This window comes from Mesoplodon bidens (assembly GCF_964165515.1).
Source record: "Mesoplodon bidens genome assembly, chromosome: 18".
In the NCBI taxonomy this organism is placed as follows: Eukaryota; Metazoa; Chordata; class Mammalia; order Artiodactyla; family Ziphiidae; genus Mesoplodon; species Mesoplodon bidens.
Genome location: NC_138175.1, coordinates 53,414,092 through 53,432,143, shown reverse-complemented (window position 1 = coordinate 53,432,143; position 18,052 = coordinate 53,414,092). Strand labels below are relative to the sequence as shown.

The 18,052-nt window shown below is 50.1% G+C and overlaps 1 protein-coding gene across 1 annotated transcript; it reads left to right on the top strand.

Annotated features, from left to right (window-relative positions):
• The first annotated feature begins 33 nt into the window (after window positions 1–33).
• On the top strand, window positions 34–17,534 carry HSD17B14 (hydroxysteroid 17-beta dehydrogenase 14). Its single transcript, XM_081215719.1, is given in 10 exon segments — window positions 34–485; window positions 995–1,033; window positions 1,148–1,230; window positions 1,744–1,810; window positions 5,604–5,695; window positions 16,088–16,192; window positions 16,438–16,505; window positions 16,622–16,625; window positions 16,627–16,719; window positions 16,810–17,534. Coding segments are annotated over 10 exon segments (813 nt in total). The 5' UTR covers window positions 34–397; the 3' UTR covers window positions 16,984–17,534.
• Window positions 17,535–18,052: the final 518 nt, after the last annotated feature.

Below are 18,052 nucleotides of genomic sequence, written 5' to 3'. Positions count from 1 at the left end.
GGAGGGGACAAGGACCTCGGACTTGTAGGTCTGAAGAAGGAGGAAGTTCGGGGTCCAGATTACTGGTTCTGAGGGAGGAGGGGGTTGGGGACCCGGATTCCTGGATCTGAAAGAAGAGAAGACTAGGGACCTGGAGTTTTGGGTCCGCGGGCAGAGGGGGCCAGACGCCAGGAATTCTGGGTTTGAGGGAGGAGGGGTTTGGGGATCCGGACCTCTGGGTCTGAGGGAGGACGCGGCTGGGACCAACCTTCCAGGCTTCTGGCTTTCCTGGCAACGCCCCCCAGGGCCGGGCTTCCAGAATCCAGCCCCTATTTACCGTTCGACCCCACGACCTCACCGGACTTTGAGGTGGATAGAAGCCTGGAGTGAGTAACAGAGGGAGAGAGTTTCACGCAGAATGGCAACGGGAACGCGCTATGCTGGGAAGGTGGTCGTCGTGACCGGGGGCGGGCGCGGCATCAGAGCCGGGATCGTTCGAGCCTTCGGTGAGTGGGGTCTGGCTGGCTCTGAATATTGGGAGTCTGGGAGAGGAGGGACCCTGGGGGGCTAATTAATGGGTGTGGAAAGAAGTGTCTTCTGTACTGGAATCTAGATTCTTATCTTATAAAATCCTATTTGCAAAGTTAATGAAAAGATAGGCAGTGGTAGCCTGGGGCCTGAGATTTCGGCGGATTTCCAAACGCCATTGACTCCCTTTCGGCGGGTCTCAGTAATAGCTACAAAACGGGTGGTTTGGGGGAACATGCCTCTTACAGATTTAGGGTTTACTCTGGAACCCAGGGATGGAGGCTCAGGAGCTCCAGCAAGCACCTAGAGCAGCCAAGGAGAATATGTGTCAAAACTTCTGCCCTTTGTCCTAGGGGATTATCATGAGACTTTGGGGTCACGAGGGGAGCATAGTGGGAGACGGCCCCACTTCAGGTGGCCACTAGAGGGCAGCAGAGGGCTTCGCAAAGGCCTGTGCTGGGGTAACCAGTTCTCTTCCCATCCCCAGTGGAAAGCGGTGCTCAAGTGGTTATCTGTGACAAAGATGGTGAGTGAGGGTCCTTCAGTCCTCAGCCCCATGCCTCCAGGAGGAGTCCAGGCCCCCAGACCCTTCCTCCCTCAGACCCAAGAGTCCAGACCCCCAGCCCTTCTCTTCCTGCAGAGTCCGGGGGTCGGGCGCTGGAGCGGGAGCTTCCTGGTACTGTCTTTCTGCTCTGTGATGTGACTCAGGGGGAAGATGTGAGGGTAAGCGTATTTTCTGTCCCTACCCCCGGTATCTCCAATTGTTTCTCCACCCCGCCCCAGGCTTTTGCACATGCTGTTCCCTCTGCTTTTCCCCCTTCTGGCTAACTTGTACCCGCCCCAGAGGTTTCAGCTCAGTATCATTCCAAGGTTTTCCCTAACTCTGCCGGCCAGGTCCTGTGTCTCCTAGGAAGATTCTCCTTTATCTCCCACTCCTTCAAGGCTCTTGTCACACCTGTCATGTGGATTGGGACAAATAAATTCCCCACAGTGGGTCTCTTTCTGTAAGAGTTTTTCTCTTTCCTCAGGGCTTCTAGTCCTTCTCTTTAGCCAGTATCTCTGACATCTGCCCCCGCACCCCAGCCCCAGGTCTCTGGAGTAGTGACCACAGTGTGAATGTCACCAGCCCTCTGGTCTCTGGCCCCTCAGCTGTGACTCCTGTCCCCACCTCGCTTTTGGACCCTCGGCTCCAAAAGGTCTGGTCACTGCTCACTCACAAGATATCTTTCTCCCCAGACCCTCATTTCTGAGACCATCCACCGTTTCGGCCGCCTGGATTGTGTAGTCAACAGCGCTGGCTACCGTGAGTCATGAGTCCTGAGGGCTGTTCTCCACTGGTGTCAACCCACCTCCTGGCTTCCCACCCCAATGCTGACTCTGTTCCATCCCTGCTGTGTGCCCCCAGGCCTGTGCCCTTAGCCCTTTTGAGCATCCGTTTCTACATCTCTAAAATGAAAATGACCATCCTTGTCATCATTATAGGGTTGTTGTGGGTATTGAATAGTGTAACTGCTCAGCCTCATAATTACCGGAACTGTCTTGGGCAAATAGCTGCCATCTTGTAGCCTCAGTTTCTTACTTATGAAGTGAGACTGATGACTGAGATGATGTACTCTCTACACATGGTCTATAGGGCTTGGTGTGGAGGCTTTGAAGGGAAATTGCCATCAGCTTCATGCTTACCATTCATAAGAATGCCTCACATTGGTAAACCGAGGCTCAGAAAGGTGAACTGATTGGACTGGGGTCACACAGCAAGGCTATGGTAGAAAGAAGCCTCTCTTATTGGCTGGGCAACTTTGAGCAATTGACTTACCCTCTCTGGGCTGCACTTCCCTTCTCTGCTGTAAGAATTTAGAGACGGCATACTAGTGCATCCTTTCTCTCTGTGTCCTTGATCCTTTCAACAGATATTTATTGAGCATCTACTATGCCCCACATTCTGTCCTAGGGACTGGGGATTTAGCAGTGAACAAAACTGACCAAGCATTCCTGTCCTCGTGGGATTCACATTGTAGAGTAAGAAAATAGATCAGAAAAGACAGATACAGTTAATCCTCATTATTTGCTGATTCCTATTTGCAAACTCACCTCCTTGCAGGGTGGGTTGTAACCCCAGAATCAGTACTCACTGTGCTTTCCCGGTATTCACGGACACGCGCAGAGAGGCAAAAATTTGAGTTGCCCGTAGCACATGTTCCCAGCTAAGGTCAAACATGGTGATCCTCTGCCCTCTGGGTTTAGCTTTCAAACAGAGAGATGCCCAGAGGTGGAGATGGGAGAGGGCAGTGTCTGTAAGGAGTTCCCTCTGAGGCCAGCTGGATGGGTTTGAATCCCCGCTCTGGCATCTGTGAGTAGGGCAGCCTCAGGCAAGTCACTTAACACTTCCGTATTTGCAAAATAAATAAAATAGAGTCTGCCAGTATGGGTTGTTTTTAGGACTTAAGATTATAATATTTATGTTAGATAGCCATATAACTATATACATATGTACATATATACATACACATATATGTCCTGTCTTAGTCTGTTCATGCTGCTATAACAGAAATACCATGGACTGGGTGGCTTAAACGACAAACATTTATTTCTCACAGTTCTAGAGGCTGGAAAGTCCAAGATCAAGTCAGAAGCAGATTTGGTGTCTGGTGAGGGCCTGCTTGCTGGGGCCTCACATGGTGGAAGGAAGGAAGGACCTCACGGGGGTCTCTTTTATAAGGGCACTAATCCCATTCAAGAGGGAGCCATCAGGCTTCCCTGGTGGCGCAGTGGTTGAGAGTCCGCCTGCCGATGCAGGGGACATGGGTTTGTGCCCGATCCGGGAAGATCCCACGTGCCGCGGAGCAGCTGGGCCTGTGAGCCACGGCCACTGAGCCTGCGCGTCCGGAGCCTGTGCTCCGCAATGGGAGAGGCCACAGCAGTGAGAGGCCTGCGTACCGAAAAAAAAAAAAGAGGGAGCCATCCTCATGACTTAACTCCCACAGAACCCCACCTACAAATACCATCACATTGGAGGTTAGGATTTTAACATATGGAATTTGGGGGGGGGACACAAACTTTCAGTTAATAGCATGTATATGTTATAATGTAATATTATATATATGTATTTCCCCTAGGAGCAGTGGGTCAATAGTCACTAATTCAGTGTTCGCTGTGACTTTGTGGACTATAGCTGCCTCGAATAAGGATAATTGATTGTATATATTAGCATGTCTGGTAGTGATAAAGGCTATGAAGAAAAATAAATCTGATTGAGGGCTTAGAGAATGGCAGGGGCTGTTTTGTACAGAGGATCTGGGGTGGAGTCTCTGAAGATGTTTGAACCGTTCTCTGAAGGAAGCAAGGCCATAAGCCCTGGGTCTCCAGGAGGAATAATCCAATATTTCATTAACTTTCCATGGTCTTGTTTCCCATCTCTCCGTCCCTTCATCCACTTTGACTCTTAAAGCCTTTGGAAGGTTCAGGGTCCATTTTTCCCAGTTTCTATTTTTTTTTCCTGTTCTTACTCCTATCTTTCCTGCTTCTTTTCTTCTGAATGTTGATTTGTCTGTCCCTCTTCCAGCCACCCAGTTCTTTCTATTTTTAAAAAAATATTTATTTATTTGGCTGCGCCAGGTCTTAGTTGCGACACGTGGGATCTTTTAGTTGTGGCTTACAGGATCTAGTTCCCTGACCAGGGATCGAAGCCAGGCCCCCTGCATTGGGAGTGCAGAGTCTTAACCACTGGACCACCAGGCAAGTCCCCTCTTTCTATTTATTTAACAAACACATTTATAGTACTAAGTGTCAGGCACAAATATTGACTTGTGAAATTTCTAAGCCTGAGAACAAAGTGTTATCCTCATTCTGCAGATGAGGAAACAGGCACAGAGGGGCAAAGTGACTTGCCTAAAGTCACGCAGCCAAGAAGTGTCAGAGCTAAGATTTGAACCCAGGCCTTCTGGCCCTGAGACTGGTTTTTTGTTTTCTCTTTTGCTGCTCCTTTTAATTTTTTAAATATTTGTTTATTTATTTGGTTGCACCAGGTCTTAGTTGCGGCTCCAGGGCTCCTTTAGTTGTGGCTTGCCAGCTCCTTAGTTGCGGCATGCAAACTCTTAGTTGCGGCATGCGTGTGGGACCTAGTTCCCTGACCGGGGATCAAACGTAGGCCCCCTGCATTGGGAGCGCAGAGTCTTATCCACTGCGTCACCAGGGAAGTCCCTGCTCCTTTTAATTTTTTTTTAATTGAAGTATAGTTAATTTATAGTCTTATGTTAGCTTCAGGTGTACACCATAGTGATTCAGTATTTTTGCAGACTATATTCCATTATAGGTTATTTCAAGATAATGGCTATAATTCTCTGTGCTATACCATATATCCTTGTTGCTTATCTACTTTATACGTAGTAGCTTGTATCTGTAGTGGTTTGTATACTCCTAATTTGTCCCTCTCTCCTCCCTTCTCCCCTTTGGTAACCACAAGTTTGTTTTCTATATCTGAGTCTGTTTCCATTTTGCATATATATTTACTTGTATTATTTGTTAGATTCCACATATAAGTGATATCATACAGTTTTTATCTTTCTCTGACTTATTTCACTAAGCATAATGTTCTCTAGGTTCATCCATGTTGCTGCAAATGGCAATATTTCATTCCTCTTTTTTTTTCTTTCTTTTTTTCTGCGGTACACGGGCCTCTCACTGTTTGTTGTGGCCTCTTCCGTTGCGGAGCACAGGCTCCGGACGCGCAGGCTCAGCGGCCATGGCTCACGGGCCCAGCTGCTCCGCGGCATGTGGGATCTACCCGGACCGGGGCACAAACCCGTGTCCCCTGCATCGGCAGGCGGACTCTCAACCACTGCACCACCAGGGAAGCCCCCATTCTTTCTTTTAAGGCTAATATTCCAAGTGTACATACAAACCACTTCTTCTTAATCCAATTTTGAGACTACTTTTTTAGTAACCACTATGCAGCCTCCTTTCCTTTTCGGGACCCTTGACCCTCTTGTCCGCCACTCCTCCCCCCTGCACCCCGCACGCCTATTTCCCTTCCCTGCTCTCCTGTCTTCATGGTTTCCTCATCCTCTCCTCTCTCTCTCTTCCACCCCCACCCTTAGATCCACCTCCGCAGTGGCCCGAGGAGACCTCTGCCCAGGGCTTCCGGCAGCTGCTGGAGCTGAACCTGCTGGGGACGTACACCGTGACCAAGGTGAACAGCCGCCTGACAGTGAGATTGTCAGACCCACTTGGTCTCAGAGCCAAATGTTTTCTGTGCTTTGATCTTATCCCAGAAGGACTCCATTTTTGTAGAAAAGAAATGCATGCAGATCCCTACATCTGGCCAAAGCTACCTGTGTTGCTACATAGCCCAGTCTTCTTAGGAACCTTCCAGAACCTTCCAAAGTGGTGTGGTGGTAGTGGTGGGGGATGTTAAGGATCTGAAGAAAGGAGTTAGGACAAGGAATCAGTAATAGACAGTCACAGCTTTGCTACCCAGTGAATAGCTATTAGGAGCAAAGAGTATCTCCTTCAGGCTTCCCTGGTGGTGCAGTGGTTGAGAGTCCGCCTGCCGATGCAGGGGACACGGGTTCGTGCCCCGGTCCGGGAGGATCCCACATGCTGCAGAGTGGCTGGGCCCGTGAGCCATGGTTGCTGAGCCTGCGCGTCTGGAGCCTGTGCTCCGCAACGGGAGAGGCCACAACAGTGAGAGGCCTGCGTACCGCAAAAAAAAAAAAAAAAAAAAAAAAGAGTATCTCCTTCTACCTCTGCGCCTTTCCTCTGAATCTTCCCCAAATCGCCTCCTACTTACTATCTCAGTTCAAATACTATCTCTTCAGAAAGGCCTTTCCTGACTACTCTTGCTCATATGGCACCTACATGTACATGTACATATTCGTTCTCTATGATAACTTATTTTCATCAAAGTACTTTTTATTTATTTATTTAATTTATCATCATAATACTTTTTTTTTTTTTTTTTGCTGTGCCGTGGGACTTGTAGGATCTTTGTTCCCTGACCAGGGATCGAACCCGTGCTTCCTGCAGTGGAAGCACAGAGTCCTAACCACTAGACCACCAGGGAATTCCCCATTAGAATACTTTTTTAAAATAGTTTATTTATTTATTTATTTTTGGCTGCGTTGGGTCTTCATTGCCGCGTGCCGGCTTTCTCCAGTTGTGGCGAGCGGGGGCTACTCTTTGTTGCAGTATGTGGGCTCCTCATTGCGGTGGCTTCTCTTTGTTGCGGAGCACGGGCCCTAGAGCGTGCGGGCTCAGTAGTTGTGGCGCACGGGCTTAGTTGCTCCGCGGAATGTGGGATCTTCCCGGACCAGGGATCAAACTTGTGTCCCGTGCATTGGCAGGCGGATCCTTAACCACTGTGCCACCAGGGGAACCCCCATTCTGTCATTCTTGCTTCTTGTTGACTCCTCACTTTTTCTTTTCTTTACCTTTTCTGGAGTATTTGAAAGCAAATCTCATATATCATTATTTCACCCATAAATAAAATAATTCAGTATGATCTTTACTAGATAAAGGTTTTTTTTTTGTTTTTTAAGTGTGTATCTGTGTGCTCTTTTAGACAGGGTGGATGGTCAGAAGGCTTCTCTAAGAGGTGACATTTGAGTCAAGACCCCAAGGAGGTATGTGGGCAATTGTGGTCCAGCAGAGGAACAGCCAGTGCAAAGGTCCTGGGGTGGGAGTGCTTGGCGTGTAGCAGGGACAGCGAGGAAGGCAGCGTGACTGAAGCAGACGAAGCAGGGAGAGGCTGGAAGTTGAGGGCAGATCGTGCTGGGTCTTGTAAACCGCGGAGAGGACTTGGCTTTGACACTGTCTGAGCTGGGAGCCATAGAGTGTTCGGAGCAGAGGAACTCGAACTGCCGTAAGTGAGATCTGGTGCCCTCTGGTGGCCGGGTGGGGAACAAAGTGGGGGGCAAGGGCAGAGGCCAGGAAGCCAGTGAGGAGGTGACGATGGGATGGTCCAGGCCAGAGGAGGTGATGTTGGATCCCACCAGGCTGGTGGCTGTGGATTTGGTGAGAAATGGTCTGATTCTGCATACATTTTTTTTCATAGGTCTTTCTGTTTATTTATTTATTTATTTTTATTTGGCTGCCTCAGGCCTTAGTTGCGGCTCACAGGATCTTCGTTGCAGCGAGAGCTCTTCATGGCTGCTTGCGGGCTTCTCTCTAGTTGTGGTGCTGGGACTCCAGAGCGCACAGTCTCAGTAGTTGCGGTGTTAGGGCTCTCTAGTTGTGGCACGTGGGCTTAGTTGCCCTGTGGCATGTGGGATCTTAGTTCCCTGATCAGGGATCGAACTCGAATTCCCTGCATTGGAAGGCGAATTCTTAACCACTGGACCACCAGGAAAATCCCTGGATGCATTTTAAAGGTAGACTTGTTAAGATTCCCTTATAGACTAGATGTGGCGGCAGACTTGAGAAAGAAAGGAGTGGGTGGGGTTTTTGTTTGTTGGTCGGTTTCCCCCAACCCCAATCCCCGGCAACGGGCAGGAAGGCGTTGCCATCTGCTGCCCTGGGGAAGCCTGGGGAGGAGCAGGTGGGGTCAGGGGCTGTCGAGTGAGAGATGCCCACCAGACATCTGCGTGTGGGCCATGGGTCTAGGGCAAAGGTTGAGGCCTGGAGACATCAGTTTGGAGCGCACCAGCTTGAGGCTAGAGGAGCTCAGGAAAGCGAATGTAAACAGAGGGGAGAGGGGCACGGAGTGGGTCAGGGGTCACCTGTGTGGAGAAGCTCAGGTGCTTCCCCAGATCTCATCCGAGATCCAGGTGAAATATCCCCAGGCAGTTGGATAATCTGTCTCTCAACCAATCAACCCTGGCTCCTGTCCCCAGTTTCTGTTCACCTTCTAAGATTGGCACCTCCTGGGAATTCCCTGGTGGTCCAGTGGTTAGGACTGTGCGCTTTCACTGCGGAGGGCACAGGTTCAATCCCTGGTCTGGGAACTAAGATCCCGCAAGTCAGTGGTACGCGGCCAAAATACTACTACTACTACTACTAATAATAATAATAATAATATAATAATAATAATAATATTGGCACCTCCGTACAATAAGGCACGCACACACTACAGCCCATAAAGCGTATGTGCGTGTGTGTATTTGTTTTTCCCTTCCTTGGCTGTGCCGGTGGCATGTGAGATCTTAGCTGCCCCACCATGGACCGAACCTGAGCTCCTTGCATTGGAAGCATGGATCCTTAACCACTGGACCACCAGGGGCTTCCCGTGTGTGTGGTTTTTTTTTTCTTTCTCTCCCTCCCTCATTAATTGTCAGCATTTTTAAAAAGAGAGAAATTTCTCACAAACAACTGGATTTCTGGTTTCTCTTGAAAAGTTGGCCAACTGGACCCATGGCAAGGGCAACAGTCTGCTAAATGTGGCCTGGCTCCCCACTGTACCCCATTCCCCAGCTCTCCCTCCTTGGCCTCCTGACTCTGTTACCTGTGAGTGGCTGGTGCAGAAGCCTCACATGAGGGTCTAGATCTGGGGTCCACCTGCCTGGGTTCTCTGTCACTTCCTACTTGTAACATCAGGCAAGATTCTCAGTCTCTCTGCACCTAGGTTTTCTCATCTGTAGAAGGAGGCTAATAGTGGTAGTAATTCACAGCATTGTCCTGAGAATTGAATGAGATTAAATTAAATACCCACAAAGCCCTTAGAACATACCTGGCACAGAGGTTACTGTCTGCAAGGTATTATTGTTTATCGCAAACCTTGCCCCACTCTGTTTCTTGTGGCCAATCTACCTCACTCAGTTTGCAGTCTCTGAGATACATATTGGGCAAATGAATCCTGGGAGAAGTAGAAGGGAAAAGGTGAAGTTTGAGCTGAACCTTGAATGGGAGGGAAGGAAGTAGAGAAGTAGGACACAGGGTGTTTCACTTGCAAAAAGAGTGTGCAAAGGCGCTGGGGCAGAAACCACCTGGGTGTATTTTAAGAACAGGAGAACCTCCATCTCCATCTCCCTTTAGCAATTATAAGCATTTTGTTAAGCTTGTTCTATCCATTGCCTGCTGCCATCCCCTACCCGGACATCATATAATTTCATTAGTAAGAACTTCATAAATACTACCAATGGATTAGAACGTTTATTTATTTTTATTTTGACATAATTTAAGACTTATTGCCCGGATAATACAGAGGAGTCCTGTATACGCAGACTCCGTTGTTAACATTTTACCAAATGTGCTTTATTCTATCTCTCTATTTGAGAGTAAGTTGCAAGCATGATGTCTATTTACCCTTCAGTGCTTTGGAGGGTATTTCCTAAAAACTAGAACATTCTCTTACACCATCATAGTAACATTAACATTGATATCATGATCTTAGCTAATCTAGAGACTTTCTTATTCAGATTATTAGAATTCTTATCACGGTACCGTGGCCACACCTGTGTTAGTCGGGGTTCCCCCAGAAGCAGAGTGCAGGTGGGGATTGAAAGGCAGGATGGATGGAAAGCGATCCCAGGAATCGCTTCCTTCAGCCTGGGGAGTAGTTGCCAGGCAGCTGATGAAGGGCGTCACCAAGCAAGTTGCCACCAGGTGGGGCACCATCCCCTGGGGGCACTCTGGGATTCAGCGAGAAACATGCACCTCAGTTATCCCCCCATCTAAGAGGCAAGGGAGAGCCAAATATTGTTTTAACTTAAAAATACATTTGGGGGCTTCCCTGGTGGCACAGTGGTTGAGAGTCCGCCTGCCGATGCAGGGGACACGGGTTTGTGCCCCGGTCTGGGAAGGTCCCACATGCCGCGGAGCGGCTGGGCCGTGAGCCATGGCTGCTGAGCCTGCGCGTCTGGAGCCTGTGCTCCGCTGCTGGAGAGACCACAGCAGTGAGAGGCCCGCGTACCGGAAAAAAAAAGAAAAAAAAAAGAAAAAAAAAACATTTGGGGGTCTTCCCTGGTGGTCCAGTGGTTAGGACTCTGTGCGTTCACTGCCAAGGGCCTGGGTTCAATCCCTGCTCTGGGAACTAAGATCCTGCAAGCAGTGTGGGGTGACCAAAAAAAAAAAAACATTTAACTTCATGTTAATAATTAAAATTAAGACTTTTTTACATGACCAAATTACTATTAGATCTCCTAAGAAAATTAACAGTAATTTCTTAATACCATTTAATACCCAAGCCCTATTTAAATTCACCTAGTTGTTCCAAAATGTCTTATTAGAGTTGGTTTGTTCACACCAAGCTCCAAAGTCTGCCGATTGCATTTGGTTTTCCAGAGGGCAGAGACTTTTGTCTGCTTCTTCCTGCCTCTATCCCAGTGCCTGTTGTAAAGAAATTTGTCAACATGTATAAGTTGCTGCCATTATCGCCATTGTCATCATTATAACCATCACCACCATCATCATCACCACCATGATTCCCATCACCATCATTGTCATCATTATTAAACCATCATCATTACCATCTTCACCATCATTGCCATCATCATCATTGTAACCATCACCACCATCACTACCATCACCATTATCATCATCATTATTTACCACCATCATCATGACCATCTTTACCATAATTGCCATTACCACCATCATCACCATCATTGCCATCATCACCATCATCATCATTATAACCATCATCACCATCATTCCCATCACGACCATGACTGCCATCATCATCATCGTCATCATTTACCACCATCATTACCATCTTCACCATCATTGCCATCATCACCATCATCATCATTATAACCATCACTGCCATCTTTGTCATCATTATTAAATCATCATATTACCATCTTCACCATCATTGCCATCATCCTCCCATCATTATCATCATTACCTTCATCACCATCATCATCATCATCATCACCACCACCAGTCTCCCTTGAAAGCTCTTTAAGTGTTGATTCTGGGACCCCAGGCCTCCTGAATCAGAATCTCTGGGTCTTTGGCCTCCCTGGTGGATTCTGACGCAAGCTAGTTAGCCATTCCCTAGGCTAGAGAAAACAACAGAGGAATTAGGGATATTTATATAGTTAAGGAAATGAGATCTTGTCAGTAGGGATCACAGAAGATGTTTGAGCACAGGAGTGTCCATTGTAGACTCTCAGAGCTGGATTGGTTCTTAGAGACCTATCCATTCGTTCATCTATTTAGTCATCAAAGACTGACCAAGCATTCGTAGGTGCTGGAGATACACCACGTGGTCTTTGCCCTTGTGGAGTTTATAGTCATGGGGCAGCCAAGAGTTACTAAATAAACAAGAGACGAGTTTATATGGGTGAGTGTGTTCTGGTGCTGGTTTGTTCTGGGGGTCAGGGTAGGCTTTTTGGAGGAAGTGAAACATGAATGACATTAACTAGGGGAGAGGTGGGGCAAAGGGAGGGAGTCAGGCCATTAAGAGTCCAGTGGGCCCTTGATGGAGCTACACCGAGATGCAGGTGTTCCTGGCAGAGAACAGCCTGTGCAGAGGCCTGGCCATGGGAGAGAGTTAGGAGCTCTCAAGGTGCTGAGTGCAGTGAGTGAAGGGGGTGGTACAGGAAGGCATTGGGGGGCAGATATATCAGGCTTGGATGGCCATGCTGAGGCATCTGGTCTTGACCTCAAGAGCAATAGGAAGCCATAGAAGATACCTGAGCAAGGAAGTGATGTGAGCCCATTAATACTAACAGATAACAGATCATTAGTAGTAACAGATCATTCTGTCTCTTGTATGAGGAACAAATCTGTGGGCAAAGTGGGGTGAGAATTCGTATCAGGAGATGATCGTACTTGTGCACATGAGAAGAGATGGCCTTCAGGGCCTCACACACTCTGGCCCCTGTTGCTCGTCTGATCTCAATTCCCACCGCAGTGGCCTCCTGGCTGCCAAACACACCCAGCCTGGTTCTGCCTCAGGACCTTTGCACTCGCTGTTCCCTCTGCCCAGCATGGTTTTCTCTAAGAAATGCCTACAGCTCACACCTGGACTCAAAATGCTCAAATCTGGGACTTCCCTGGCAGTCCAGTGGTTAAGACTCCACGCTTCCACTGCAGGGGGCATGGACAGGTTCAATCCCTGGTCCAGGAACTAAGATCCCGCAAACTGTGAGGAGAGGTCCCAAAAAAAAGAATGAAAAAAAGCAGCTCAAATCTCACCTTCCCAAAGCCCTCCCTTGGGCACCCTGTTTGAAACTGCACCCAGCCCAACACTCCCATTCCCCCTCCTCCTGCTCTCCTTCTTGTTTCATATCCCTAATTACACTCTAGAACATTCCATAGTGCACTTGGATCTGTTTCTTGCTGCCTCCCCATGGAACTTGGGCTCCACGAGGGCAGAAATCTCTCCGGGTCTTGTTTCCTGCAGTATCCCCAGCATTTACCCCAGTACCTGGCACATAATAGGTCCTCACGAAATGTTTGTGAAATGAATTAACGAGGCGGAGGGAATTGTAGAGATTGAAGAGCTCCTTGGTGATGGGTCTGATGAGGAACTGAGGGTGAGGGAGGCTCCAGAAGACCCCCAGATCTCCCGGGTCTCCTGCTTGAGAAACTGGGTGGGAGCGAGTCCCATGTCAGAGGCTGGGAACCAGGAAGAGGGGCAGATTTTAGGGGGAGACAATGGGGTAAGTTTTGCACTCGAGACACGGAGATGAAAATGCCCGAGGGGGCCAGGTCAGGAGCTCCAGAAGGGGGCTCCAAGGGAGATTTAGGAGATGCTGGTGGAAACCCAGCAAAGTGGGGGGTTTCCACGGCAGGGCGCAGAGAGCGAGAAGCAGACCCAGGAACCTGAACATTTAGGAGACCTGGAGTCAGGCCAGGGAGAGCCTGCAGGAGTTCTCTGAGCAAGCCAGGCTGTTTCAAATCGGGCGCCTGAAGGAAGGAAGGGAAGGAGGGACAGGGAGAGTCAGCAGGTCTCTTACCAGCAGGTCCTTGATGCAGCTACCCAGAGGTACAGGCGACCTTGGCAGGAGGAGTGGGGGAGGATGCCTGCCAAGGAATGCCTGGGTTAGGGTTGGAAAGGGGCCACAGGGAGCATGGGACAAATATTTATTGAATGCTAGCTGTGCGCCCAGTGCTGAGATAAGGGTGGTGAATAAACCTGTCTCAGCCCCCATGGACCTCACCTTTGCAGGTTGGGGGAGGGGAGGGAATTAAACAGCTGGGCAGGGAGGGATGAGGATTAAGGAGAGAAATATGGCCAGAGCAGGGCCTGGGGAGGCAGGGTTTCAAGGCTGGTGAGAGTGAGGGGAGACAGGGAGAACATTTAGAGTTGTCAGAAGTTTCTTTTTTTTCTTTCTTTTTTTTTTTTTTTTTGTGGTACGCGGGCCTCTCACTGTTGTGGCCTCTCCCGTTGGCTCCGGATGCGCAGGCTCAGCGGCCATGGCTCACAGGCCCAGCTGCTCCGCGGCATGTGGGATCTTCCCGGATCGGGGCATGAACCCGTGTCCCCTGCATCGGCAGGTGGACTCTCAACCGCTGCGCCACCAGGGAAGCCCTCTTTTTTTTTTTTTTTAAGATTTTTTTTTTTATGTGGACCATTTTTAAAGTCTTTATTGAATTTGTTACAATATTGCTTCTGTTTTATGTTTTGGTTTTTTGGCTGCCAGGCACGTGGGATTTCAGCTCCCCGAGCAGTGATCAAACCTGTATCCCCTGCATAGTGGAGTCTTAACCACTGGACCGCCAGGGAAGTCCCAAGTTGTCAGAAGTTTTTATTTGCTTATGGGTTTTGGTCTCAGATAGCCAGGCCATAAATACTGGCTCGTGACCGATCACGTGACCCTCTGAGCATCAGTCACCCTTTCGCTCCTCAGTCTCCTCACCTGGAGGAAGGCGCTGTCGACTAGACCTCATTTTAGGGTTGTCGTGAGGATTAAATGAGCTAATCTGTGTAAAGAGCTGAGAACAGGACTTCCCTGCTGGAGCAGTGGTTAAGAATCCGCCTGCCAATGCAGGGGACACGTGTTGGAGCCCTGGTCCGGAAAGATCCCACATGCCGCAGAGCAACTAAGCCCGTGCACCACAACTACTGAGACTGCGCTCTAGAGCCCGTGAGCCACAACTACTGAGCCCACGTGCTACACTACTGAAGCTCGTGCGCCTAGAGCCCGTGCTCCGCGACAAGAGAAGCCACCGCAATGAGAAGCCCGAGCACTGCAATGCAAAGTAGCGCCCGCTCACCGTGACTAGAGAAAGCCCACGCGCAGCAACGAAGACCCAGCGCTGCCAGAAATAAATAAATAAATTTATTTATTTAAAAAAAAAACAAAGCTGAGAACAGGGGCAGGTGCATAATAGATCCTCAATAAACTCATTCATTGATGACAAAGATATTTATTGAACACCTACTATGTGCCAGACACCTTAGTATGGGGGATGAATCAAAATAAGAAATTTCAATCGTCCCTCATAGGTTTTTGCATTCTGGTGGGAGAGACACAGAATAAGCAAATAAGCAAGTAAAAAAAAAATATGGCATGTCAGAAGGAGGTGTGTGACACAGGGAAAAGGAATCAGGAAGAGGGCTGGGGACCCAGGGGTAGGCAGGTTGCAGTTTTAAATAGAACAGTCAGGGAATCCTCACTGAGAAGATGACATTTGAACAGGATTTGAAGTTGCTGAGGGGATAGTATTGTTCCACTTTAGCCCTGAAACTGTGGAATGAATGTCCCATGTCCCCAGAAAACCTTCAGTCCTGGGCAAACTGGGAAAAGTTGGTCACCCTAGGAGTGAGTCACATGCTGTGTCAGGAGAAACATTCTGGGCAGAGGGAACAGCAAATGCAAAGGCCCTGAGGTTGGAACTCGGGGAGTGTTTGAAGATACAGCACTGAGGACAGGGTGGAGGCCGTTTTTGAGGGAGTGGAGGTTAGAAAGAGCTGGTGGGGTGAACCGGAGAGAGAGAGCTAATTTAGCTTCCCATTCTGAGTATCCCTTGGGTGACCCAGCTTGTGCCCATTAATCTTTCATGGCAGGAACAGTCCTTGCCCAAGGCAAGCAAGGGGAGGGATAGAATTTGAGTTTATTCAAGGTCATGTGTAATGGAAGAACAGAGAGACCGACTGGGAGGGAGAGAGAAGGAAAGGGAGAGAGAGAGAGAGTTGAGAGTTAGTTTAGGGACTTCCGGATAGCCAGGGGTTGCCAATTCTGTTGGCAGAATAGGGAGTACATTTCATGAAGTCTTCCCATGTCACATTCTGACCACAGAGCTTTCCCTAAAACTCAGAGAAACCATCTTCCCCTCCACGGATAAAAGAGATTCCTCCCATTTTTGTAAAATATGCAGCCATCTTGGTCTCTCTTGCATTTTCCTATCTTGTTATGGACAGGAGTTTTGAGTAATATACAAAGGCCTAGAGAGAGACACAGGGACCCTGAGAGAGGGGGACAAGGACACAGAAAGGGGAGGCAGAGACAGAGAGAGGCAGGCAGTAGAAGAGTCAGAAAAATCCCTTCCAGACAAGGAGAGACTCCTTAAGGGATGAGACCCAGAGACCCTGGGGCAAACCAGAGAAGGTGCACCCAGAACCCTGGCTGCTGTCCCTACAGGCACCCAGATCAACTAGTGAGCATACCCGGGAGATGGTCATCAGGATGCATTTCAACAGGGCAGGGGGAGATCCAGAGGCTTGGGTGGCTTACTCTGCTTTCTGTCTCCCCAGCTCGCCCTCCCTCACCTGCGCAAGAGCCAGGGGAATGTCATCAACATCTCCAGCCTGGTCGGGGCAATTGGCCAGTCCCAGGCGGTTCCCTATGTGGCCACCAAGGTACACCACCGAAGTACCCTGCCCCTTCCTTCAGGAACCTCAGCCCTGAGGTCCACCTGTGACATGTTGTTATACATCAAGGGTCTCCCAAGAGACAGAGCCTGGTGCAGCCCAATGAAACCTGCAGGGAGAGCGTGACTTCCCTCTTCTGATGCCCCTGCTTGATGCCCCCTGGTTGGGAGGAGAGGACAAAAGGAACCTCATCTTCTCTGGTCTGAACTTTCTCCATGCCCCGTCTTCTGCAGGGGGCAGTAACAGCCATGACCAAAGCCTTGGCCCTGGATGAGAGTCAATATGGTGTCCGTGCCAACTGGTGAGCAGCTCCACGTGGGCTGAGAGCCTCCTGGGGGAGCTGGGAAGACTGGGAGTGAGCCCAAGAGGCAGTGTTTGCGGCAGACTTCCCTGACCCCCTCTCCTGCCTCACCCCAGCATCTTCCCCAGGAAACATCTGGACCCCACTGTGGGAAGAGCTGGCAGCCTCAACGCCTGACCCCACAGTCACAATCCGAGAGGGCACGCTGGCCCAGGTAGGAGTGGGAGCCAGGGCCAGGTGGCATGGGGGTGGCGGTCAGGTGGTGGCTCCTCTTGACCCTCCTTTTCCCCTTGTCTCTCCCCAGCCCCTGGGCCGTATGGGCCAGCCAGCGGAGGTGGGGGCTGCCGCTGTGTTCCTGGCCTCCGAAGCCAGCTTCTGCACTGGGATTGAGCTGTTAGTGACTGGGGGTGCGGAGCTGGGGTATGGGTGCAAGGCAGGTCGGGGCGACCCCGTGGAGGCCCCCACCATCCCTTCGTGATCTCCCACATTTCCACTTGGGCTTCCCTGACTAGGGCTCTCCCACCCAAAACTCAGTCTCCCAAATTTCAGTTTCGCCCCCCAACTGTAGACATCAAGACCACTTACCAATGTGCCAAACCACCGCACAGGTTCCCATAAAAGCGCTCTGCAGCCAGAAGGAGGAAGGTATCGTTACATTTATTTTCGGCCCTTTATGAGTCCTATCACACCAGGACCCCGTCCCCCCGCCCCACCCAGTCCCACGCATTCCCACGCGTGGCCTGGACCTGAGGGACTAAAACTCCCGGCAGGCTTTGCAGCAGGAGCCTGTAGCCAGGGTCTCCTGGGAAAAAGTATTGCAGGTCGGCTTCACCAGCACGTTAATTTAAAAGGCCCGTAGTGGAGAGTAAATTAAGCTGGAGGAGGTAAAGCAAAAAGATCTGCGCTTTATTCTTGGCCCTCAGGGAAAGGGAGTTTTGACCTTGCTGCCCGCGGAGTAGGAGGCGGGCCAGCGCCAAAAGTCCTGATGTAAGAGAAAGCCGGGGGTTGAAACTCCCGGGTCAGAGTGAGGAAAGGCTTGGGGGCCGGACTCCTGGGTTTGGGGAGGAGGAGGGAGGAGGGAGGAGGAAACTAAGGGGCGTGGACTCCCGGGCTGGGAGGAAGCGGATTCGGTTCCCCGAGGTGGGGAGAGGGGCCCAGTTGGGGGTAAGTTGCCCAGGTGTGGAGGTGGAGCTGCATCGCTGCTGCGGATTGGCCGCGGCGGTGGGGGGGCGGGGCGTGTGAGGCAATCGCTGATTGGCCGCGGCGGAGGCGGGCGCTGTCTCGGCGCCGCGCCCTGACTGCTTCCAGCCGAGGAGGTGGGGGAGGACTGAGGAGGAGGGAAGGAAAACAGGGAGACACCCTGCGGGGGAGGGGTCAGAATTTGACTGGCTGGGCCTGTGGCTTTTAGGACTGGGGAACAGAATTTGGGAGCAAAATGTCCCAGGGTAGAATTACAAAGACTCAGTGACCTAGGGAACGGAGTTTGAGGATAGAGGAGGAACAATATTTTGGTGTCACAGTAACCTGGATGCAGGAGTTGGGGCAAC